Genomic DNA, 23,765 nt, shown 5'->3' with positions numbered 1-23,765 from the left:
TTATCATGAAGCTGGAGAATAAAATTGTGCTTTGTGTGATTGCATGTGTAGTTCAATTTAAAGAATATGGTGGAAAGAAAAATTGAAGATTTGGTACGTTCATTGAAAACTTGTGCACAAACAATTTGTTAAATTATTTTTTTAATGAAAGTAAATAAATGAAGGTACAGGGTCAAATTAGAAGACTCTTTTTTTTTATTTTTGGTCTTTTGTATTTCTCTACAACTCGTGCGGGCATCAATTGGTATAGATTTATAAACGTCCGGAAATCCATTAAACCGACTCGTTTCCAAAGTTTTTTCTAGATTTGTTTTCTTTCTTATCGATCTTTGCCGATAAGCTTTCTATGGGCCCAAAAAATAAGCTAACGAATTTCCCTTAAGTCATTGAGGTTCTTATAATTCTTCGAATACGTATTTAAAACAGCATCTAGGTTGCTCATGTACCTACATAGGGCAAACTAAAAGGCTTGTCATATCAATTCTGCAGTCGCACAGTATATTGTGGAACATGACCATAAAAGAGAGAGGGCAACGGTGCTCAAAGAGGTCAAACGCAACAAATTGGATCCCTACGAGAGTTACTTGTAGTTTAAACCAAAACCAAGTGTTCAAGGAGAACCTCTAAGCGGTGGCCCCCGGATACGCTGTACTCACTATGGTTTTCTAGCCGTGATGTAGTAGGCAAATGCTCCAAGGGCAGCAATCAGACCCGAGTCTGCACGGGAACTCACCTGAAGTGGCAATAGGTTACGAAAGCTTACCAGGGGTATATTGGTACCATAGGAACTGGTATTGCCCCTAAATTCACATTCCGGAAAATTTCTGTCTTATGTGGGTTCAGCTCGGTTATAGCGGTTGGCTCCACAGTGGGAGTTCCATGGGGGTTGTGGTTACGTTCAAGTGAACAGAGACCTTCAGGACTCGGCCTAGTGTTGCGTTTCAACATGGATGCCGTACTCCTTAGTTCGGTAGACATTTAGTTAGGTCTTGTATCCACCAGTATGCCTCAGCGGGCCTTTGATTGCCGTCACAAGATCAATCCGTGTCTTAAGAAGACCGTGGGGTTATGTCAACTCGACAGGTACTCACGGCCAAATTTGTCTCCTTTTCTTCTTCGCACTGGGAACAGGTCATCTCAACAAATTGAATTTCGACCCATTAGAGAAGTCAACTCGCTTCCAATCGTCTACAGTCCAGTCACGTTATTCTAATGCCCAATCCAGACGTTTTTTTGGTGGTCTTCGAACTCGGAGTCCTAATACATTCAACCCTCGTCGAATCGTTCTCACGCTAACTGGCATTAATTTCCGTTTCGTTAGTTCGTAATTGAGGTGCAGATGCAAATCTATCTCGCAAGGATGCTCGCTGAACGTCTGACCCACCCGCTCCCTTCTTTTCGTCCCAGAATGCTATCTCTGGCATACTTTTTAAAAAAATCTAATACTTATTTCTCTATTGTTATCAACCTGTTCCCGTAAAACAAAGATACGGGTCTTTTCCTCGACACTTAACTTTTTCCTTCCTGATATTTTTCGACATAAAATTAGAGGTTTCGCTCTCAGACATCATCAGGCGAAACTAAATGTTCTCTAGACGTAATTAAAAAGGTAGAATCATAATAGTGTTGAGTGCGAATATCTTTCATCGGGCACTGTATCCTTATCAAATCAAGAATAGCTAGTTTTTGATCCTGCACTACACTCCAAAGCTCTCCGATCGCATTCTATAAAGTTAAAACCCAAGCTCATTCTACAAAACAATTTTTATTTGCAGTTTAGAAATATACATCAATAAATACAAACGAAAACTTTCTTAAAAATTCAACTAGCATTCTGACTCCTTTTCTAGGTCCGTGCCTGCATCCTCTGTCTTCTCCTCCGCGACCTCCTTCTCCTCAGCTACGTCCTCCTCTTTGGTTTTCTTTCCGAACAGCTTCCGCTTGAGCTTCGACAAAATCGAATGCGACGTCTCCCGGCTTTCAATCACAATCTTCTTCGTTGCCACACTATGAATCGGCCCGAACGCCAGCGCGACCACCGTGCACGCTAAGCAAATCACATTATAAGGCATACTGAAATCGGGGGTCGGCAGTGTTAAGATTAGAGACTCAGTTCGAATTTGCAGAAAGTAACCGGGTCGGCTTGCGTTGAATGAATGCGCGAACAAGTACCCGTCCACGGGGATGCCTGTGTAGTTCTTAGTATTAGGCAGGACCGTCGATATCACAGCGGACCCGAGGTAGTGACCATGGTTCGCGTCTGGCGGGTATTCCAGCCATTTGAGGAAAATGAAATCGAAGTCGATTGAAAGACGCACAACCGACTTCGCTGGAACTGTTAAGGCCACCTCCAGATGATATGGCCTCTCACGTTGTTCGCCAGGAATGTAGTGGACCAACTTCGGAGTAATTCGTTCCTTATTCACTGTGGCTGTAAGAGTGTGCAGATAAACAGGGACATACCAAGGAATATTCTCTTGGACGACGACATTCAATGGTCCCCAATGTGAGTTGGTGATTTCCGTAACCACTTTGCCCCGCTCCTGACCATGATTGAGAATGTATCGATGCGCAACTAGTGGAGGTGGAGATATGATAGGAACTGAGTTCTTCCGCTCTTTAGCCACCCAGGCAATGTTGAACAATTTATCATTTGACTCTTCCTTAACGTTATAGACTGCAAATAACGTCGTGACTCCTCCTCGCGTCGACGTTATGACTTCTTTCGGCTCGGGGGTCAGCGTGTATCGATCATTCGTTACGTCTACGTAGATTATGCTCGTATCTGCCAGCGAACAAGCTCCGTTCAAACCTTGACCAAACATTTTCCGCAGCGAGAAGTCGGAGCCGCCCAGCAGCTTCTGATCGTAGACGATGTTAGCTGTTTCGCGGAGTTCAATGATGCAATTCTCCTTTATCTCGTCATCGCAGAGCGTTCGAAGGTGGACGGCTAATGAGTGGTAAAATGTGTTGTGCACATGGCCAGAAGTAAGAAGGGAGGAAAAACCAATACGACTGTTGCAAGGCAACAGCTTTTTCCATGGTGTGAGGTTTTCCGTGCATACTATTTCGCGCGGGAGAGTGGCATATCTGTAAATGGATAAATCGATTATATTCCGATCAAGTTTCCTGATTTCAGGGACTCCTTGCTATTACCTTATGTGCCCATTTGCTTCTGAATTCGTTTTGCTGGTTCCGAATTGAGGTCGAAAACCATATTTCGGTTCGACCGTGTTCGTCATATCAATAAAATTCAACGACGCGCAAAGAACTCCTGACAGAGTACTCGTTAGTTTCTTCCACTGCGAATCCACCTGTGCCCTGGTCAAGTTGCCATTGAACCAAGCCCACATCTCGGCCCCGGGAGAGGAGTCCACAACGGGGTAGCCCCATGTCTCGTAGCGCCACAACCCCTGCGTCAAGCTAATATGCAGCTCCTTCACGTCGAATATATTCAAAATTTCCGCGATTGTCCGCGGCATCAAGCGCGTGTGATCTACTGTAATAAAATGCAACAACAAGATTACTATCAACGATTCAGATAATGGAGCAATTTTATCAGTTTTTGATGTTGCCTCTTACAATTTTGTCCGGCCTCCAGCTTCCATCGCGTGGTGAACTGGAAGAATGTGTTGATTTGTCCATTTGGCAGAGGTTTCACGTAAAGTTCCTCGTGGAATTCCTCATTGTGATTTGCGCTGGTGATGACGGCCGTCCAAAACAGAATATAAAATGCCGTCGCACACTTGAAATCCATCCTAGCTTAATGTTTACGCCCGAACGTACAAACTCATATTTCTCACAATTGATTGAGTTAGAAATGTCAAACTGGAGTGAAATGCAGTTCAGTGCATGGCAGGTGGTTATTGACAGGCAAAGCCGTCTGAATCGGTAGCGTTTTAAAAACAGAACGGTAATAAGATAAATTTATTTAATTATTTTTTTATATAATTTTGAGAATGAATTTTATAACTGTGATTCATTCCTATCAAGGAAAAATTAAAATAATGCAAAGTACGACCTTAGACGAATACAGCGCATACGGCTGCCGCGCAGAAGAAACCAAATTCAAAAGGACATTTTTTTGGTAGAGCCATTATCTGATGCCCAAAAATTGAGTGGATTTGTATTAAAAGTTCACTATTAGGAATATACATTTTTGGCGCTAGTACCTTGCAGATTTCGAAATTATCTTTGTATTAACAGCGCCTAAGAAAGAATCAACGGCTATCGAAGTCGAGTTTCGATTGGTTGTTGGCAAGTGTGCACGCTTCGCAATAGTGGCATCAAGGTCCCCTAGAATGTTCGCTTTCTCCAACTTGTTGGAAATTTCTAGCAATATGCTAGACATTCTGGGTCCAAGCGAAGTGAGTAATTGGTCTCTGAAGAGTGCTCCTCCCCTTCATTCGTCGTTTTACCTACTTTGTACTCCTGCAAGCCTATGAGTAGTAGAAGTAAATTTGGTGTTGGACAGTTGTTGAGAACGGTTCAAGAACCGTCTCATACATTGAGAGCCAATTGCCAATAGGATCTTGACGGCGAGATTTCGGACCCAGTTAATGACCATTTAATTAGGCAATGTGCACTGATTTCCGATGTAGTTTGACCGGCACAGAACGTATAAAATCTACTATAGTTTCATTCGCCCTGTTGATAGTTATAGTTCTCGGCTAACTACCAAGGAGACTGAACGCCCCCTTGCAGTGATGGGCAGAAAGATGTTACGTGGGATCAGGTATAACTAGCTATGTTCACCCTCGAACTGGAGACATCCGCGATCGATGTGTGTTTGCAATCATCGCGGGAAAATTGTAAGAGAGGAGTCTTCGACGGAATAGTTTTGTAATTCACGTTGACGAGAACGCACTAGCTAAAATTGGGTTGAAACATGATAGGAAATGACCAAAAGGCCGGCTGGATACACTAGATGGTGCTTTTTGGATTCACACGGACCAAGCAAATGAGAAAAATGGCAAATTCGATCGAAACGGAACGACCTTGCTGAAGCAAAAGAAGAGGAAAAAGATGCCTATAATGAGCAACTAGGAGAGGCCTAATAAATGTCTGGTGATAGGCTCTGATGATACTTCTCTTGATGAGACGGGTAGGCATGGTTTCGGTGGCCGTAGCAACATTGGTGAAAGGTTTGTAAGTTTCATCATCAATAGAATTTCGACTGATAATCATTGGAGATCTAATCAAATCGATCATATTACCATCAGCAGTAGATTTAGAAGTTGTTTTTTCAATGTGCGTAACAAAAGAGGTGCTGACATCGGACTTGAAAGTTACTATTATTTGGTACCTTTGCTTGCGTGTGCCTAGTTCGTCTGCTCGCTGGAAACAGAGAGTCAGTGTTGCACCATCTGACAAATAGTGCCCCTTTTAGTTATTAGTGGTGTTCTTCCTGTTCCCTTGTCTGAAGAACGTGGTGGGGTTCGATAAAATGCCATCCACCCTCAACCACCAACTATGGTAATGGACTCTGCTTACTCTACCCAACGAGTCATGGACCTTGGCCAAATGACTCTGGATTTGAAAACAGAGACAATCAGAATCGGAACAAGCGGTTATTGCACTCTTACTATGTGGATTAATAGACAGAACATCCAAAGCATTAAATAATTTGTACATCTACAAAGTGTTGTTTCTGCCAACAGCGACATGGAACTTAATGCTGTTCGACATATTAACAGCACGTTGTTGTGTCCAAAATGTGCAAATGTTAGTATCTATACATAAATATCAAGTTGAGATTGTTTCGCGAAAACGTTTTCCCTGTGCTACTATATGGGAGTATTTCGTGGAAAGTAACCACCACTGTTATTCAAAGACTCCAAGCGTTCATCAGTTCATATCTGCGTCGTGTGGTTGAGGTATTGTAGCCTGAGACAATAAGAAATGGAGAACTTCATTGGCATATGGGTCCGATACCCTTTAATGTGTTATTTATAGAACAGAGAAAAGGCGACAAATGCACTGCGGATTATACCATGTAAAGGAATCCGCTATCCGAAGATGGTTGGCGTGTGCGTCGCTCAACAATTTCTTGGCATAGAACAGTGGAAGAGGTGTTAGTTATGTATACGCCGGAAAACGAAAATATTTCATTCGCGCGAGAAAAAGCAAATTCTTTCCTAAATCTTGAAAATAGACACTTCTGTAAAAGGTCACATATAGCGCCAGCAACTTTTTCATGACAAACTGAAAATGCAAAATTAACAATAAAAGAACATAAATATGACCGGCATATCCATAAGTCACCCCAGTTACAGCTAAATTTTTTTAATTAGCGCTTAATCGCAGTCACCGCTAGATTCTTTAGTCACCACTTATTTTGCGACTAGATAGGAAGAGTGCGATTACTCGTCAGACTAAGAGACTTGGTATTGTTGGAATTTATTGAAGAAGGCTCTATTTGCACCCTTTTCAAATCCACAGCCATTTGGCTAAGGTCTACGACTCTAGGATAGAGCAAACATATGTTATCAGCGTCCTCAAAGCATTTGAGAAGAGAGTTACGGGCAATTGAAGCCCTCCTCCAAGGCGGCATAAAGAACGTCATCGATAACCAGGAGAAATAATATCGGTGGCGAGATACAACCCTAATGGACTTCTATTTAGACCTCAAATTCTTCTGAGAATCTAACATTGTACAGCACGTGATATTTTGTGTCATCATATGTCGCTCTTGCAATATTCATTAGTTTCTCTGGAATGCGTGTGTTCTAACGAAATATGCCAGCTACATTTATGTATCGCAGGATTACCGTTAGTGGATATGATGTTCCACCAAAGATCTGATGTCTGATGCTGCCATATGAGGGCCATTCACATAGAAAATAACATACGCTTCCTCATTAGAAAATGGACAGATGTCATCTTGTAAAATTCTTATTCTGAACGTATGCCCAGCTAGTGAATTATGGCAGGTCGGTACTTCTATAATATTTCTACAAGTCCTCCTAATTTTCGACAAGATGAACTTTGCTATATATTTGTTTTATTGCGTTAAGAACAGTTTGACGTATCTAGCAACATTTAGGCTTTGTCACCTGACTTTATGAGAAGCTTGTTCCCAGTTTTTGATAGCAGCCGTAATCAGTGCTATTGACACTTCAATTGATGGCACTGAACTCGACATGGGGGAAATTGAACCCTTTTTGGCTGCATGTGATATCTAATTTCTTTCTACGCTACAGTGGCAAGGTAGTCAGAATAGTTCCATTGTATTGAATCTACGATTACATTTCAATCGGTTTCTACATTCCTGGATGATTTTCGTGGTCACCAAAGGACTAATCAACGCCCTCAGTGCAGCTTGATTATCGCTGTTTAGCCGATCGCCAATCAGCGAGGTAGCCACCCTTAGGATAGCACACACTTCATCCTGAAAGACAATTTCATATTGCTCCCAGGGAAAAGCTCACTTTTGATTTTTATTCGAGAAGTAGAATCCTATTTCAGGCTTCAGTATACCCCGCCACGCATTTTTCTGGCTTGTTCCAAATTCTCCACTTTTGAGGTCAATTTTATATCTTCTACCAAACGGGTGTATGGGGATCCAAGAATCAGAAGGCGTTATAAAAGCTGGGTTCAGCTTTCCCAACGATTCTTCCAATGCTCTGTGTTTCTCACATTCATTGTTTTCAGATAAACATAAACGATATTAACTAGATTTCCCACACACCGCACGGCAAAATATTCGTCTCATTATCGATTTCTCTGAGAATTGCGCATTTGGAGGTGCAGCAGTGTTGATGACCTTTTCTACAAAGGTTCTCATCTCTTCACGTAAAGCGTTCTTCTGTTTTCCATTTAATATCTTCTTTGGTTTGCGATGTCCTGTTTACGCATTTCAAAAACAGGCGTCAAGGGAGTTCCGTCCCAGTCTCTAGTTTCCATTTCTTCTGCGTGTTTCCTTAAAGGGGTAGGAAAAGTTACTAACAAGTAGTATTTACCCATCGTCAGTGCGAGCACCGCAACTGTATGCATTATCCCTCGACCTTAGGTGTAGCTTGTATGAGTCGAAGACCATCATTATTCTTTGCTCTCCAAATAAAAATGATTCTCTCCAATTTACAGATATGATCATATGGTAACAGTATCTGAGCGTCTTCAGACTCTTTAGGTCCAGTTCGAGGATTTGTCCTTTCTCATAATCATGAACTTTACTATCCAGTGTCCGAATTCTATGCCCGGGTTCTGTTCACCCAACTTGCGAATGATGTCCTTGCTTTCCTTCGAGGGCCAAGTATTCAACATCCGGCATATTTCGTGCTGCACAGCTCAGTATTCACAAGGGCCAACTTTGACCGAACACCAACTCAATGCTGGTATTACCTGCTGGGGCCACTTTGAGGCAGCCTTATTGATGCATTCATTGGAGGAAACTTCCACTTGGGCAATGAGAGTACAGTGTGTGCATACCCATACTGTCTCAATTTCCGCCGAAGATTCCGCTTTCTCGGGTCTGATTTCTCCGGGCATTAGCACACCTGGTGGTGCTGCTACGTCTATGTCTTCATTCCCGAAGAAGCTTTACTTTCTTCCGCAGTGCCTTCCTCTCATTCCTCCGTCTGCTGGGAGTTTTTCCAGCTTCACGATGTTCGATTCGTTTGGATCCATTTTCACATGCCGGCTTTAGATCAGTAGTGTCCACGTCACCAGCTTCTCTTTCTTCCACTCTTCCTGGTAACAGTGAAGGAGAAAGTTGTGGCAGATGGGAGTTAGCCTTAGTGAATGAAGTTTCCTTCTGCCGAGCTTTCCTCTTCCGCTTAATGGTCGATCTAGGCAGTAATACAGTGGACGTATTCGGAATTCCAGCTTTTCCCAAAAGTGGGAGTTGCCGTACTTTTCTTCCTGGCTGCACCGTTGGCACTAAACGCAAGCTTTCCATTGGAGAAGAAAGCATGACCACGGAGAAATCTGCTTCTCCGTGGAGAGACATAGATCCCCAAAACCCGCATCTGAAGCGAAGATCTAAATTCCGCGCACTATTTCTATAAATTGACCTGATCGAGGAAAGGGGCGAAATTTGTGATCACTAGTGTTGGGGGATGGTCTGCACTGCAAAATGGTATGCAGGTTGGGGGGTCTGGGTGTCAAGGAAATTGCTGAAATTTGGAGGAATCTTGGTGTTGGTGTGACCAATGCAGGAAGATCGGCAGCAAAAACCAGCCTGCTCTCTATCGATCAACTTTCCAGTATTATTTTTGTTATTATCTTCGCGGCGGTATAGAGCACACAAATACCTCTTCAATTTCCCCACTCAAGACTGGTGCCCTTTTCTAGAATCTTGACAAGCTTTCCCTTCTCCCACTTTCTGGGAGAACTCTCAGATTTTCAGTATGTCCGTATGAGTGGAAGTAGTAGATCTGCTAAAACTGCAGGTGCGAGGATGAATGACTCTTTGGGGAAACCTTCAAGCCCAGCGGCTATACTCCGTTTGAAGTGATTCCTCTTCTGTTTGGAGGACCAGTCCGTATCCGTATGTTATGGTGACTAGCCATTTCATCCACGAGAAGAGAAACTTAACCGGATGTGATACGGTTAAGGACCGTGCTAAGGTGTTCCTTATACTTCTTCAGTTGCTCGTCATCGTGGATGAGGAGTCAACCGTTAGCGTCCTTCACAGGACTTTCGAAAGATACGCGACAACGTGCAAGTTCTTTCGTGATGCGATATACTGCTCTGCTCGCTCTGACCAGCGCACTAACAAATTCCCCACCACAAACTATCGCAATATTGCCTAGAAATTTCTTCATTCTGTAAGCTATGGAATTGTGAATTCATTTTTCAGAGGATTCTCCTTCCAAACGCGGCGAAAAATTGGAATTTTTTCTTGATATGAACTCCAGTCTCCCAGGAATGACCTTGGATTAAGTATTAATAACTTTAAATCACCATTTGGAAATAGAAAGTTGAACTTGTAACATGAAGCGGTCTATATGGCTGGATAAGAAGGTTTGGCCATCATAGATGAAAAATTTGGCCATATTCATCAACAAAGTTGTTCATTTTACCATTTACAAAGTCCGTGGTCACTTTCAAAATAATCAGTTTCCTCCCGCCAAATCGCAGCAGTCATCCGGTGAAACGAAAAAGTTCAACAGCTTTCGTACTATAAAGAAAATGTTTGCCCGATGGCCCCGAAATCGCCGTAAATTGGTAACCAACACCAGCTCCCGTTATAGCAAGCGTCCTATACCGACGAGCAATTGCGCACGCACACACCATAATTTTATAGCAGCGACGAAGTGTCTGACGGCGAGCGGCGATTTTCGATGAAACGACGGCGACACCCGCCGCCTAGCAGGCAGTGGACTGCGAACTTCGCGGCGCGCTCGTAGCCATAGCTCATATGGCTCGAACTGGCTCGTGTGTGGTTCCACTGAACCGCCGCCACCGCACTCCACACACATACACGCGACGGCTGGCTGACTGACTGACACTCCGTACAAAATGGCTGCACTGTCATGAGGATTTTCAGATGTCATCGGGCTTTAGCTATTGAATAAAATATACGCGACGGATTTAAAATTTCCGAAAGGACCAAACAATTAAGCGTTAGCATAAAAACTGTGAGATAAACTAAGAAAAGTTGTGATTTTTTAGCTTAAATCGTAAGAAATTTGTGCGAAAGGTCGAGCGCAGAAAACGGAGACGTGAGAAAAAATTTTCTATGCGAGTTCGCCAAGTTCCCGACGTCGGGAAATAGAAGAGAAGCTGCTATTTTCTACAATAAGAAAGCCTTGCTGAACGTGATGCGCACTGGGATTACCAGAGAACGGTGAGTGGAGAACTGAAATTATTTTAGAATTTCGTGCGAAACGTTTCATTGCTCGCGACGAGACGTCCGAGTCTGAAAAGTTTCGCCATAGAATTTGCATGGGGCATTGGAACGGAAGGAAGGGAACTGGCTGCTCTGTGACGAAATTTCTCGGATTTTTGATAAGATTGGGTGGTCGCCTAGGACACACAATAGCCTGTGCCGTGCCCTTTGCTCGGCCACAAACAATTTATGTAATTTATTTTGGATTCAGCTTGGCTGGGCACACACATTGGTCTCATGGCTAACTGTTTTCCTCTCAGTTTTGCCTGCTTGGAGCGTGCGAAAAATGAAATTTCTTCCCACTTTCTCGCACCATTTCCGCTTGGCTTTGGCGGAGTCGCTTGAGTTTCAGTTGTTTCCGATGCTTGGTATTATTGCGAAAATCCCAAACAAACAATGACGGGCGGCTGGCGAGATTGCCGTTCCTGGGAATTAAATAATCGCGTTCGCCTGTCGCCGAGTTCTTATTTGCGTTCTTGACTTCACTTCGCAGCTTAGGAAATACGATAAAGTGTGCATTAGTCATACGCTGCGCTGGGTGTTCTTTTTTGTTCTTTCCATACATCGCATCATGGAAATACTAATCTCTAGAAGATCGCTCGAGTGACGGCTGAAAATGCAATGATTGTGTCTCGCATATCAGAACCCGCAGACGGAGTGCGGCTGAAAAGTGAAGGAACGGACAGTGCATGACGTTACTGAGGCAAACGCTCTTTGTGCCGCACTCGAACAGGTCTGAGGACCTCGTTGCCCAAGTGAAATTCGAAAAAGTCGTACACCACCTCCGAATATTGTGTTCTAGAAGGAACTGCTCTCAGCTCGGCCTACGAACTCGTCGATGCTTTGTTTTCCCCCTTCGTGCGATTCTGATTATCATCGTTGCCTTTTCGGGCGTCCGATTCAATCGGGAACGACTCGTCGGCGAGTTGCCCCGCCGCGACCACGAGAACGGACGAGGTGAGAATTGGCGGAGCCGTTTCCGCTTGTACAGAGAATTCGGAGCGGATTGTACCGAAAGCAAAATCGTGCCTGGCCGGCATTGGATTCAGCCCAGATGCGGTAGTTATAAGCTTTGTCAAGCGATAATTATAGAACGGAATGGATGGTCCGCAGCGTCTGGGTATTGTAGTCGAATCTCGGTAATATGCCAAAGTTGGGCGGAGATAGGGGTTCTTTCTTGATCCAGACATTTCTCGGATTGAATTAAAAAGACCCTTTATCGGGGACGAGTGCGATCGACCCAACATCCTGTGTGAGACCTGTTGTCGCCGGACAACAAAAGGCAGTGGCTGGTTCTCCCGAATCCGGGCTATGGCAGACACAGATGTTCTTCGAGTGTAAACACGCATATATCAAATTGAATACCTTATGTGGCTGCAAACCAGTTTCTGTCGCAACTCGGACGGCAGTTGTGTATCGGATATTATGGAGAAGAATACTGAGGCGGAGACGGAGATGTTGCAATTTTATTTTTTTAGAACTTAATGTGAAGAATGGATTTGAATATGCTTTTTATCTTTGTGATCTTTGTGGATATTATGGTTCGCGTAGTTCAGAATGGAACAAATATTTATCTTACAGTTCCTAAAATACTGACTTGGAAAAATGACGCGGAGTCTTTAGATTATTTAGGGCTAAGTTGCAAGTTTATCCATGTAAATATCAGGATGTTTATTGAGGTTTTCGCTAAGAGCACGTCCCTCACGTAAATGCTACAAAAACGAGTGAATTGAAACTTGATCTGGATAATCCATCACTTTTTGGTTTTGGATTTGTATTAATCTTTTTTTCATTATAACATTTATCGTTCCTAGTACTTGGGGTTTTCTCCAATAATGAAAACTCGCAGCTTTTCTTTCTATGTCTTTTTTGTTCTACAGTCGAACCTGGATATAAGGAACTTGGATATAAGGAAAACTTCTTTAAATGGAACATTTTTTCGTGCACCTTCAATTTTCAAAGAAAAAATAACATTTTTCAATTTTTCGAACTTCTATATATGGAATAGAAAACCTCTTTATAAGGAATTCATTTTTTTTCCGGAGCCTCTATAAATGGAAATTTTTATGTTATTCAGTTGTCATGACCTCTATATATGGAATTTTCCCCTGAACGACAAAAAGGGAAGGTCTTTTTTTTTTCTTAGAATCGTGCAATTTTCTATTGTGACACGTTTTGAAATTTTTTGTTTATTCAAAAACCTGGATAAAAGGAATTTTTTGCTGAAAGCCTCTGTATAAGGAAAACTGGATAAATGGAAAACTTGTTTATAAGGAATTTAAGTGAGTTTCCCTTGCAATTCCTTATATCCAGGTTCGACTGTATTTTATTTCGGGTGCTACTTACCCCCTTCTTCAGTACTTTACTTTAGCTAAAGTACTGACAAAGGGAGGAAGTAGCTCCCGTTTTTGTAGGTGGAAAAGCTACGTGTTTTTATTGCCGTATATCATGCTTGCGATTTTATATCTAATTTGGATCAGCTTCTACACATTCATGGAATTTTCTTTCAATTCTTATTTGAGTTTTGAACATTTTGAAAACAGACCAATGTCAGCACAACTCTCAGTAGCTGTATGTCGTGGTTGAATCCTCCGATTTCAGAATTTTTAAAAGGAAGTTTTATAAAATATTTATTGCATCCATGGATCTACACAGCCGTGTTTCGCTCGACCTTAATGTACCGTTCTATTGAGTGGTAGCAAGCGCTCAGCAAAAAGTACAATAAGACGAAGTTACATAATCATCAACCGCGCAACAATCTGTACCCGGCCTAGGCCTGCCTTAATAAGGAACTCCAGACATCCCGGTTTTGCGCCGAAGTCCACCAATTCGATATCCCTAAAAGCTGTCTGGCGTCCTGATCTACGCCATCCCTCCATCTCAGGCAGGGTCTGCCTCGTCTTCTTTTTCTACCATAGATGTTGCCCTTATAGGCTTTCCGGGCTGGATCATCCTCATCCATACGGATTAAGTGACCTGCCCACCGTAACCTATTGAGTCGGATTTTATCCACAACCTGACGGCATTGCTCATAGATTTCGTCGTTACGTTGGCTACGGAATCGTCCATCCTCATGTAGGGGGTCAAAAATTCTTGGGAGGATTCTTCTCTCGAACGCGCCCAAGAGTTTGCAATTTTTCTTGCTAAGAACCCAAGTCTCCGAGGAATACATGAGGATTGGCAAGATCATTGTCTTGTACAGTAAGAGCTTTGACTCTATAGTGAGAAGTTTCGAGCAGAACAGTTTTTGGAAGCTGAAATAGGCTCTGTTGGCTGCCAACAACCGCGCGCGGATTTCATCATCGTAACTGTTATCGGTTGTGATTTTCGACCCTAGATAGGCGAAATTTTCAACGGTCTCAAAGTCCGTACTTTGAGTAACTTTGCTGTGAACTTTCCAACCAGGGCACAGTGGAAGACCGCTGATGTGTTGCAAGGCTATGACACAGTATTCATCACCGAAGCATATAGGAGTATTTGCATTATAAAATCGGACTAAATTATTATTTAGTTTAGTTTTGATAACAATTATTTTATTAAACTAAAAAAAGGTGAAAATGTGAATTTTCTACAAACAAACAAGAACTTTATTTATTTTTATTCGCTATAATCGTCGGTGTCAGAATCGAATCCTCGCATAGAGAATAGACAAGTTCAACTTCATTGTCTTTGGGTTTTCTCTATACCCTTTACTCAATACGTTAAGTATTGAAGTTGTAGCAGCGCATGTTTGATAGTGTTCGGTGGCTTAATTTTCACTGTACCATGTGAAGTTGACACTAGTGTATAGTATCTGTCAATTTTTTAACTTATCTTTTAATATAGGAGATTTATTCCTTAGTGATATCTTTTGATTTAGAAACAAATTGTTATCGTACTGGTCTACATGATCTCGTAGCAGAAGGGGCCGGATTCTGCCATATAATTTTCCCGGTGTTATAAGCTACCAGTCGTAAAGGAACTAAGAAAGTTTGAAATATGTTCGCGTCACTATCAGTGATGCACTCAACTTTTTCTTTATATTGCGAATGTTGTGACCCATTACATCCTCATTTTAAAATTTATCCAAATTTTCTCGTTCCTCGTTTGAACAATTGTCAATTGATTCAGCCAAGTACCTCAATTCAGAATGCTAATAAAGAAAGTGACTACTGTTATTCTTTAGTTAAAAAAACAAAGAGTCTAAAGCAGAATCAAATCATTTTACAGGATATAGGAGGTTCCGCTGCAAGCATTACTCGTATGGAGAATAACAGTAGTCACTTTCTTTATTAGCATTCTGAATTATTTCCCACTGTCTTTTTGTAAAATTCCTTTCAACGAAAATAGGCTCTCGTTGGAGACGCTGTAATTTGTATAATTGCCACTATGACATCCATTAATATTCTCGAGTTTATCCTGTAACAACGAAAACCTGCGGAGCTCTCTCTCTCTTTCTCATCAAGCTTCGACAGAGCTTGACAAGTGTCCGAAAATACATTTTTTAAAACTATTTAAAAAACAACGCGATGGAAAAACTAAAGCATGTAGAACTAGCGCATACGATTTAGACAATCTCTCAGTTCAGACTGGCCGTTAGGAGGGAGTGGTGGCGGTGTGCCGTTTTGTTTTCGACTTTTGTTGTGTCCGGGTAGCTGAGTGGTTAGAGCACTAGGCTACCGTACGGAAGGTCACGGTTCAAATCTCACTGGTGACAGTGGAATTTGAATCGTGATTTGACGTCGGATACCAGTCGACTCAGCTGTGAATGAGTACCTGAGTCAAATCAGGGTAATAATCTCGGGCGAGCGCAATGCTGACCACATTGCCTCCTACAGTCTACTGTAGTGTACCGTTACGGTCTTGAATGAAGTGCTCTAACACACTTCAAGGCCTAGATCCAATATGGATTGTTGCGCCAACGATTATTATTATTATTATTTTGTCCGAGTTTTTTATTCGAATACACAGCGTAGCGGGCTCGTAAGACCTTCTAGGATTCACTAGTGTATTTCAAGCGGAAGTACAAACTGCCATTAAGGCTTTGTATTTAGCGGCGATATCCTCCAGGCTGGTGGACCCGTGCAGGCACGCGCTGAACAGTCTGCCCGGCACACCCAAAGTCACCCCTCTTGAGTTTCTAGCCATAGAAACATAGAGGGGACAACGATTCCTAGGAAGAACCTGCCTGTATCCAGGCGTGCCGAGAGGGGGTGGAAATGGGAGGATTCCCCCGGGAACAGACTTTTATCGGGGCCTGGAATAGAAATTATTTACATATAAAGTACAAGCGAAAGAAGCAGTGAGTCCTTGAGTGTTTTACGTGGGTACCTGTCGTGGAGACTTAATCCCACGGTCTTCTTAAGACACGGATTGATTTTGTGACCACAATCAGAGCCCCGCTGTGACAAGCAACAACGGTACCAGTCTATACCAATTGCATGGCTTAGCGTTCATACTGGTTGATGCAATACCTACCTAAATCTCTACCGAACTAAGGAGTACGGTACCCGTGGTAAAACGCAACACCACGCCGAGGCCCGAAGGTCTCTTCTCGCTTGAGCATAACCAACAACCCCCATGAAGCTCCCAATAGGCGGCCAATCGCAAACAACCGAGCTGTACTCATACACAACGGGAGTTCACTCGAAGTATGAGAGTCTAGGGGCTATCCCGGCTCCCATGGTATCAGTATACCCCTGGTGAGGTTTCGTGACCAAATTGCCACTTCAGATGAGTCCCCGTGCAGACTCGGGTCTGATCGCCCTGATTAGGCCTTTGGAGCACTCGCCTACTGCATCACGGCCGGCAAGCCAAAGTGAGTACAGGGTCTCCCGGTGCCAGGTTCTCCTCGGCCACTTGATTTTGGTTCAGCCGACAGGTTTGCCGCCCCGTCTTCCTCACCGCCATCTCTGAGCATCAAGGGAAAGAAGCAGATGCTTTGAAAAGCAAGATGCGATAAAAGAGTCGAGAAAAATACATTCGGAATTCTTCTCTGACGGGTCGTGTCATGTACCATAAACTGGCCATTCATTTTTAAACTCAGATTCGATTTTTATAGTATTAAAAACATATTTAAAAACATATATCCACTATTGAAAGTCAATCGTAAAGAAATTATTTTTTTTCAAAAATTGGACGTGTTCCTTTAAGGATAAATGATGTCGTAAAACGTGATTGGGGAAATATCAATTAAATCTGCAATACTAGGGCGGTAGAGTTATCTTTCCATTCGACACAGGATTGTTCTTGGTTTGTCAGATTACGCGGAGCGGTTGATGCGTTCCCGGTTGATTGGAGCCGTCCACCTCTCTTTTTTAGATCCCAATGTAATTTTCAAAGGTTTCGATGTTTTATTAAATGACGTCCTCAGATGTGATTTGGAAAACTTGAATGCACTCCCCATATCGTTTCATAGGTTGATTTCTTTAACTTGACGATTAAGAGAACAATGGGAATCCTGGCATAGTGAAAAATCGTCAGAGTTTCGTTAGCCGCAACTTGCTGCAGTAATTATCCTTGCCGAGGAGTGTTGGGACTTTTTGTCTGTTGATACGCAGTGCCCCATACAAGCCCAAATGGCCGTTTTCATTGTCTCGTTGCAAGCGGGGTCTCTCTGAGTTACCGGACCGTAAGTCTGCTATAACATTCTTGATCAATTTCCCCCATAGGTGGTAATGCCTCTATTCTCTTTTTTCGTAATTTTGGGCCCCGTTCCCTTCTCCAACATGGTTACTTCACACATTCTTTTTTCTTGTCCCGAGAAAATTTGGAAGCGAGTATTCTCTTGAAAGTTTTGCTGTCACTGTTGGCATATCTAACGTATTTCATACTGCTTTGGAAATTTCCATCTTACCAGCACTTCCCGTGTAAATGATGGAGCATATTTCTTCGGACTTTTTACATCGCTTATCGAAAATTTGAATATTATCATTAAATTTTTCTAAGACTCGATTTTAGAATTACTGCTAACTATTGATGACTGTTCAGACGTCAAATAAGGAAGTGAAGCCCCGCTTTTTACAAGAACCGTTCCTGAATCAGTCAAACTCTCGGCTCTTCTCATTCACCACAGTGTCATAGAGCTCCGCTGCGACGATCACGATTTTAATCGGCGATTCACTTCAATTTTTGGCAATTTATGTCTCGAGCTCCGCCAAAAAGGCTATGATTTCACCCGTGTTCATACGACCAGCGAGCGATGTATATAATGTATGTTGTGCCGTGTTGGAATTTATTTTTGGTCAAAAAAGGAAAAAAAAACTGAAAAGTGGCGGGGGGGGGGGGGCATTGTTGAAAGTGGCTAGCCGGAAGATATTTTTTGATTCAATGTTTAGAATATATTCTACTTTTTGTATCCTTTCTTGGCATAATGTGAGTCGTAAAGAGCCTGCGAATCATGGTGTTGTGTAGTCCTATTCTCGGTGAAATCGTGGTGGGGTGTGTGCTCCATTGTTTCCTGTAAACATCAAATTCGAATTTTCCAAATCGTCCTTATTATTCTGATGTCTAGGGAAGGTAGTACATCGTCTTCTTAATTGGATCCCATTGTAAATTGGAGATTCTTATGAACTGTGCTGAACGGTGAATTGTATTTACTTATTTTTGTTCATACTCGCCAACAAATTGTTTACGTATTTTATCCGAAAATTCGGCAACGTGCAAGCAGTGACCGTTCTTTAAATTTTCCATTAACATTTCGGTCAAAAGGGGTGAAAGCTGGTCTAACACTATTGCTAGTGATTATTAACCTACATTCGTTGAAGCCACTTGTCATATATATCCATATCACTCAATTTTGTCCATCAAACATCTTATGATGTCTTGATAGTAGCTGTTTGGTTATTGTTGTTTTCAAAGAAGTACGCCGCAGTAATGCCACCGACCCATTTATTCAATTGCTTCTGGGGTTTCGGAGACCGAAATTCGACAATTTTGTTTGTTTTCGTGATCACCAGAGACGGAAACAGGCATCGTCAATAAAAATTATATCGAAAAAATGGTTATGTATGATCGCTTTGTTTGGGTAAGTGCAAGTTAATTTAAAAAATTCGGTGGTCGAGCTTCTTGAAAGGCAAACTTGTGCATGATGCCGAACGGAGGTTGATGAACTCTTGTTTACACTGCCAATTTCACAGTAGAAACATTTTTGGTAGATCATCTTAAGTTAGGTCATCCAGACAATGGCAAGTTATAGGAAAAACCAATTTGATAATTTCATAACGATTCTTTTTCATAATATTCTTAAAAATCGAATGATTTCGGTCGAAAATTCCCTTAATATTTTGAATCACTATCGTAATATCTTTTGCACACTGACACTTTTTATGCGTTACCCAGTACCTCTAGGTGAAATATGTCGTCACACTTTGACAATACTTTGCTAGAAGCATCAGATTTTATATTATATTTTGAGAATCATGACCTTGACAAACACTCCGTAAATTTCATTAAGATCTATTCAAATAGTTACAGTCATGAAAACCAATTTTAACCTGTTTCCAGCCTAGAATATTTTCCTATGAGTCGCAGCATTTATCTAATTTTCTTTTTATTTGTCTTGTAGACGTAAATACCTGGGAGTTAATATTTATTACTACTTGTTTGCCAGTGGGTTTTTCGTCAAATTGACTCAAAGTAGGTTCGAAAATGCGGTCAGTTCTTACTTTTTTCTCATGTTTCATCTACTTCTCTCAAATTATTTTTATTATTTATTATTATTTTTAAGATCTCACTACTGATGATGGGAAAAGTCAACGAGAGTCGAGGAAAATTCTCAAACTAGATTATTTTCTAAAATAACTTATATGGTAGCCTTTTGAGGGGCGCCTGGCAACGACTATTTTTGACTCTGAACTGTCCCAAATTATATTCATAAATGTCAAGAGAACGGCTTAATTTCACATCGCTAAAATTATTTTTAGATTAAAAATTGGGCGATCGTAAAATTCACTTGTTCAAATAAGATTTTTACAACTGTTGTTCCATTATTGAAAAATTTTTCATTTATTTAACCACTGGCTAACAAATATACCGACCGCCAAAAAATTCGCGCACTTGCTTGTTTGCATATTTTTTGCATTCTTCGACATGGAAACCAAAGAATTATGGATACATATTGCTGGAAAATATTGTCTATTACGATGGGGAATAAAATATCTCACTTGTCCTGAGGATTTTCACTTTCGATTAGAAAATAAGGCACATTGTTTGAATTTTACGCACATTTTTACAGTAAAGTTGCGTAGAAATCCATGTAGAATTTGAACTCCATAGGCGGTTTATGTGTTTATAGATTTTTAACAAATTTTGTTATATTTTACATTTATCAAATTAAAATATAAGAAAATCAAAATCGAGTTTCTTCTGTTTTGATGTTAACCACGGCTTCCAAACACTCTAGCAGTGCTTCACTTCTACAGGAGACGTTGGCTTTGTTTCTGCATTTTTTGAGTAAATTATTCCCCAGGTCCCAATCGGCTTGAGGTTTGGACTGTTTGCGGGCCAGGTTAAGTTTACCCCCAAATTGTCTTTAAAAGTCGCCACCTGTGAAGTGAAAAATAGTTCGTTATTCTAAAATAAAAATAAGCTAGTTAATTTTTTCCTAAAAATGGTATGTTTTTTTATTGATAAATAGGTTTTTCGGGTACTGGTTGTATCCTTCTTCAGTATATAATCAACTCAGATGGTTATTCTTAATCAACGAAGAAAATATTTGAAATAATAATACTTAGAGATTGCGTGCAGTGTGCAGGGGCATTAAGTCGTCTCAAAAAATAATATTATCCACTTTTTCACTCAAGGCTTCAATGGTGGGAACCAAGTCGTCCCATAGAATTTTCTTATATTTGAATGCATTTACATGGCCAGCCAGAATTAGTTACTTTCTCTATTCCGCATCCTGTTATGCAGCTCCAGTCCATGCGGAGAACGTTTTACGGTTGATGTTGCACATTCCTCGCTAAAACCATCCACTTTCAGTTCGGTTTACCATTTACGCTGGACGAGCCCGGCGGTTGAACTGAAAGCACCATTCATGTACCGGCAAGTTGTAACATCATTAGTGCAACTCTGGACGCGGAAGGCCTGGAGAAGAAAATTAGAGATGTTTGCGGTCGAACATTTATCAAAACTGTTCACCAACGATAAAAATGCCCACAGAATTCTCGTTCACATCTTAAACAAGAAGTCCTCGCTCGTAACTTAAACAAACATGTCTGGCCGGTTGACCGAATTATTTTTCATTCGATCACCGGCCGCTTGAAGAGTTACTTAGAGAACTGAGAGGCCAGAGCCTTTCATCCACTTTCCGGCTGCCGGCCAAATACGGACTATTCAGACGTAACTGACCGGCCGAGTTGAATGTGGATGGTGGGTTTAAACCATCCTCCTTTTCTTTGGTGAACTACTGCTGCATCATTTAGTCAAATCAAATCAAATTTGGACTCATCGACTGTTTTCCAGTTGTCTCCGTTCGACTTTCACCTCTTTGTCGCTGAGTCGAGTGGTCTTTTCTTTATGACTTGTCAGAAGAGACATTTTGTCAGGCATCCGAAGTCAAATTTCATTAAGGCGACGTTGCATCATTCTCACGCTCATCTTGCATGAGTTCGATTTCTCTAGTTCCCTTTTAATCTCTGGAATCAGTTTAAATCTATTTCTTTCCTGTCTAAAGTTCCTCTCTGCTCATTAATTTTAAGATAGCATTGTACAGTCGAATCATATCTCTCTCATTTGCGAGCAATCTCTTGCGCAAGTAAAGTCATTGAAATGCGTTTAATATTCGAAAATCTCACTCAACACTCACTGGAAAGCAATCGAATTACTCGAATCTTTGACATTTACTGTCGCACCAGGTGCGACACGAACCCTTCGCGGTGCACTGATAGACACGATGACATATATGACGCGGGGACTGTTAACAGGAGGGGGAAGTATTGATGGCATATGTCAGAAATCTAAAATTTGGGGGACCTATGTCAATTTTCCTGAGTACACATGGTTTTCCTGGCGCTATAACTTGGTAAAGATCCATTGTATTCAATTAACGACCTCCAGGCATACTCTAGCAATTGCATTAGTTCCGCTTGCAGTTCCGTTCCCCACTACTTCAGAAATAAACCGAACACCCTTTCAACATAAATTTTGAATATTTTTGATTATTTTGAATAAAAATAACAAACAGAAACAACTCTATTAATTTATGATCAAGTTTTTTATTTATTCAGTTTTCCCGACAGTCGAACTGTTGAGAGGCTTCTTTAAAGCCACGGAAATGCGTAGTGGAAAAACCGAATGTTGATTGTTCTTTAATTAGGACATGGCAGGGGAATCAGGCCAATTTTTGGCGATCCAACTTATAAAATTTTTCTTCATGAGTTTAAGGATTGCTTTAGCGACTATATTTAAGGCAATTGCTTTCTGAAATTCTATCCGTTATTTTCTTTCGCATCTTCCTGAAAAAAAGTCAAGTGTCAAGTGGGTCTTGAAAATCAGTTCGCAGTTCATCCAAATTGGTAATCAGAGTCTTTGTCTTACTAGTCGTTGGCTAGTAAATGTTCACCCATTTAATCGGTTTGTAGCAGTCCTACTCGTTCAAAATTTGACTATCGGCGAAATCGATTGAATGGAATTAAATACGGATCGAGTGCAACTCTTGGGACGACTGGTGTCAGAGAGACACCTATCGTGCATACGAAGTGGATGATTAATCGTCTTTTTATGACCAATATTGGAAATAAATTAATAGCCACAATCCCATGGTGGAATGACTACGTTAATGTATGTTGGTGCATTGAAGTCTAGTTAGCAATGTCATTTGGTTGGTTGAAATTGCATTTTACTTTTCCTGTTTCCAGCGGAAAATCAATGTTCCGTATTCATTGGGTCACTGGGGTCCGAAGGGTCTTAATGCAGCTGCCTTGGTATGGTTAATGTTAAATCTGATTTCATTGGGAACAAATTATGCTTTGATTTTTTTTGTGTAACTGTAAGGTTGGGTGTGGTTGGAGTATTTCCTTATACATTAGGGTTAAATTGTGTGTGGTTCCATATATCAATCAATGGTTGGTATATTAACTCGTTCTGGCTTCAGTGTTATAACTTTTAATCGATAACAAAGGGCAGAGCTGCTGAATATTTGGGTTTTTTAGGGTTCATATCCATAGGCACAGTTTTCTTCTTGTTCAACCGGGATTGGGACCAGGTTGATTGGAATTTATGGTTTTTCGAGTAGGTATCGTTTGTTTACATTTTTCCGCTCCTTTGGAATCATTTCTAAGCATATTGTGTTAATTAACTTTAGTGCAATTCTTTTGTCCTTGAATGTTATGTTTCTATAATTTTATCAACAAATCAGTCGCTGCCATTTTTTCTTTTTCGATTCGTCTGATATTATCTTTATGTCCAGCTATCTACAGGTTTGCACAATGAAAGTGGTCATGTAGACTTCTGTTTAGAAGCCATTTATAGCGAATCTGTGTTAAAGATAATTAACATGTAGTTACACAAAAAAATTCAGTTACTTTCCCTCATTGGTTCGATAGGGACTTTAAAAAACGTAGTTTGAGGTATTGCCTGTTATTCGCATTTGAAATAGGAAAAATATTACTCACAATCCTAGATGCTAACTCTATGAGTCATTCAACAGCCCAGACTTAATTTTCCCCCATTTCCGTGAGGGAAACATGAGACTCGAAGATGGTCTGAATTTTGATATCTAGCGCAAAATTGAAGTTAATGATTTGCAAGCATTTTCGGATAAAAGTTCGGCTGCACATTTACATGCATTGGACAAGATACAGAAGGAAGGGAAATGGGTTTCAAAAAGATTCAGTGAAGTAGACAAAATGAAACCGTGCGATACTGCTGTTTCCTTGCTTCAAAAGAACGGGCTTTCCGTTTCAAATTAATACTTGTCTTTTTGTGGCAATCCTAAATATACGAAATCATG

At 41.2% G+C, this 23,765-nt stretch overlaps 2 protein-coding genes across 3 annotated transcripts in view; one reads left to right on the top strand and one right to left on the bottom strand.

Annotated features, from left to right (window-relative positions):
* Positions 1-1,746: 1,746 nt before the first annotated feature.
* Positions 1,747-10,310, bottom strand: LOC119658298 (GPI transamidase component PIG-T). The gene is made up of 4 exons (XM_038065596.1): positions 10,026-10,310; positions 3,583-3,883; positions 3,157-3,499; positions 1,747-3,090 (listed from the first exon to the last, which is right to left on the bottom strand). The coding sequence occupies exons 2-4, from the start codon at positions 3,755-3,757 to the stop codon at positions 1,827-1,829; spliced, it is 1,782 nt and encodes a 593-aa protein (XP_037921524.1). The 5' UTR covers positions 3,758-3,883; positions 10,026-10,310; the 3' UTR covers positions 1,747-1,826.
* Positions 10,311-10,358: 48 nt separating this feature from the next.
* Positions 10,359-23,765, top strand: part of LOC119658299 — a 52,232-nt gene continuing 38,825 nt past the window's right edge. For both annotated transcript variants that reach the window (XR_005250212.1, XM_038065597.1), the window contains exon 1: positions 10,359-10,792. The gene's annotated coding sequence lies outside the window, so the exon portion shown is untranslated. The remainder of the gene's footprint in view (positions 10,793-23,765) is intronic.

The sequence above is a fragment of the Hermetia illucens genome, chromosome 5, assembly GCF_905115235.1.
Source record: "Hermetia illucens chromosome 5, iHerIll2.2.curated.20191125, whole genome shotgun sequence".
NCBI classification, from domain to species: Eukaryota; Metazoa; Arthropoda; class Insecta; order Diptera; family Stratiomyidae; genus Hermetia; species Hermetia illucens.
This window is presented reverse-complemented; position numbering and strand designations above follow the sequence as displayed.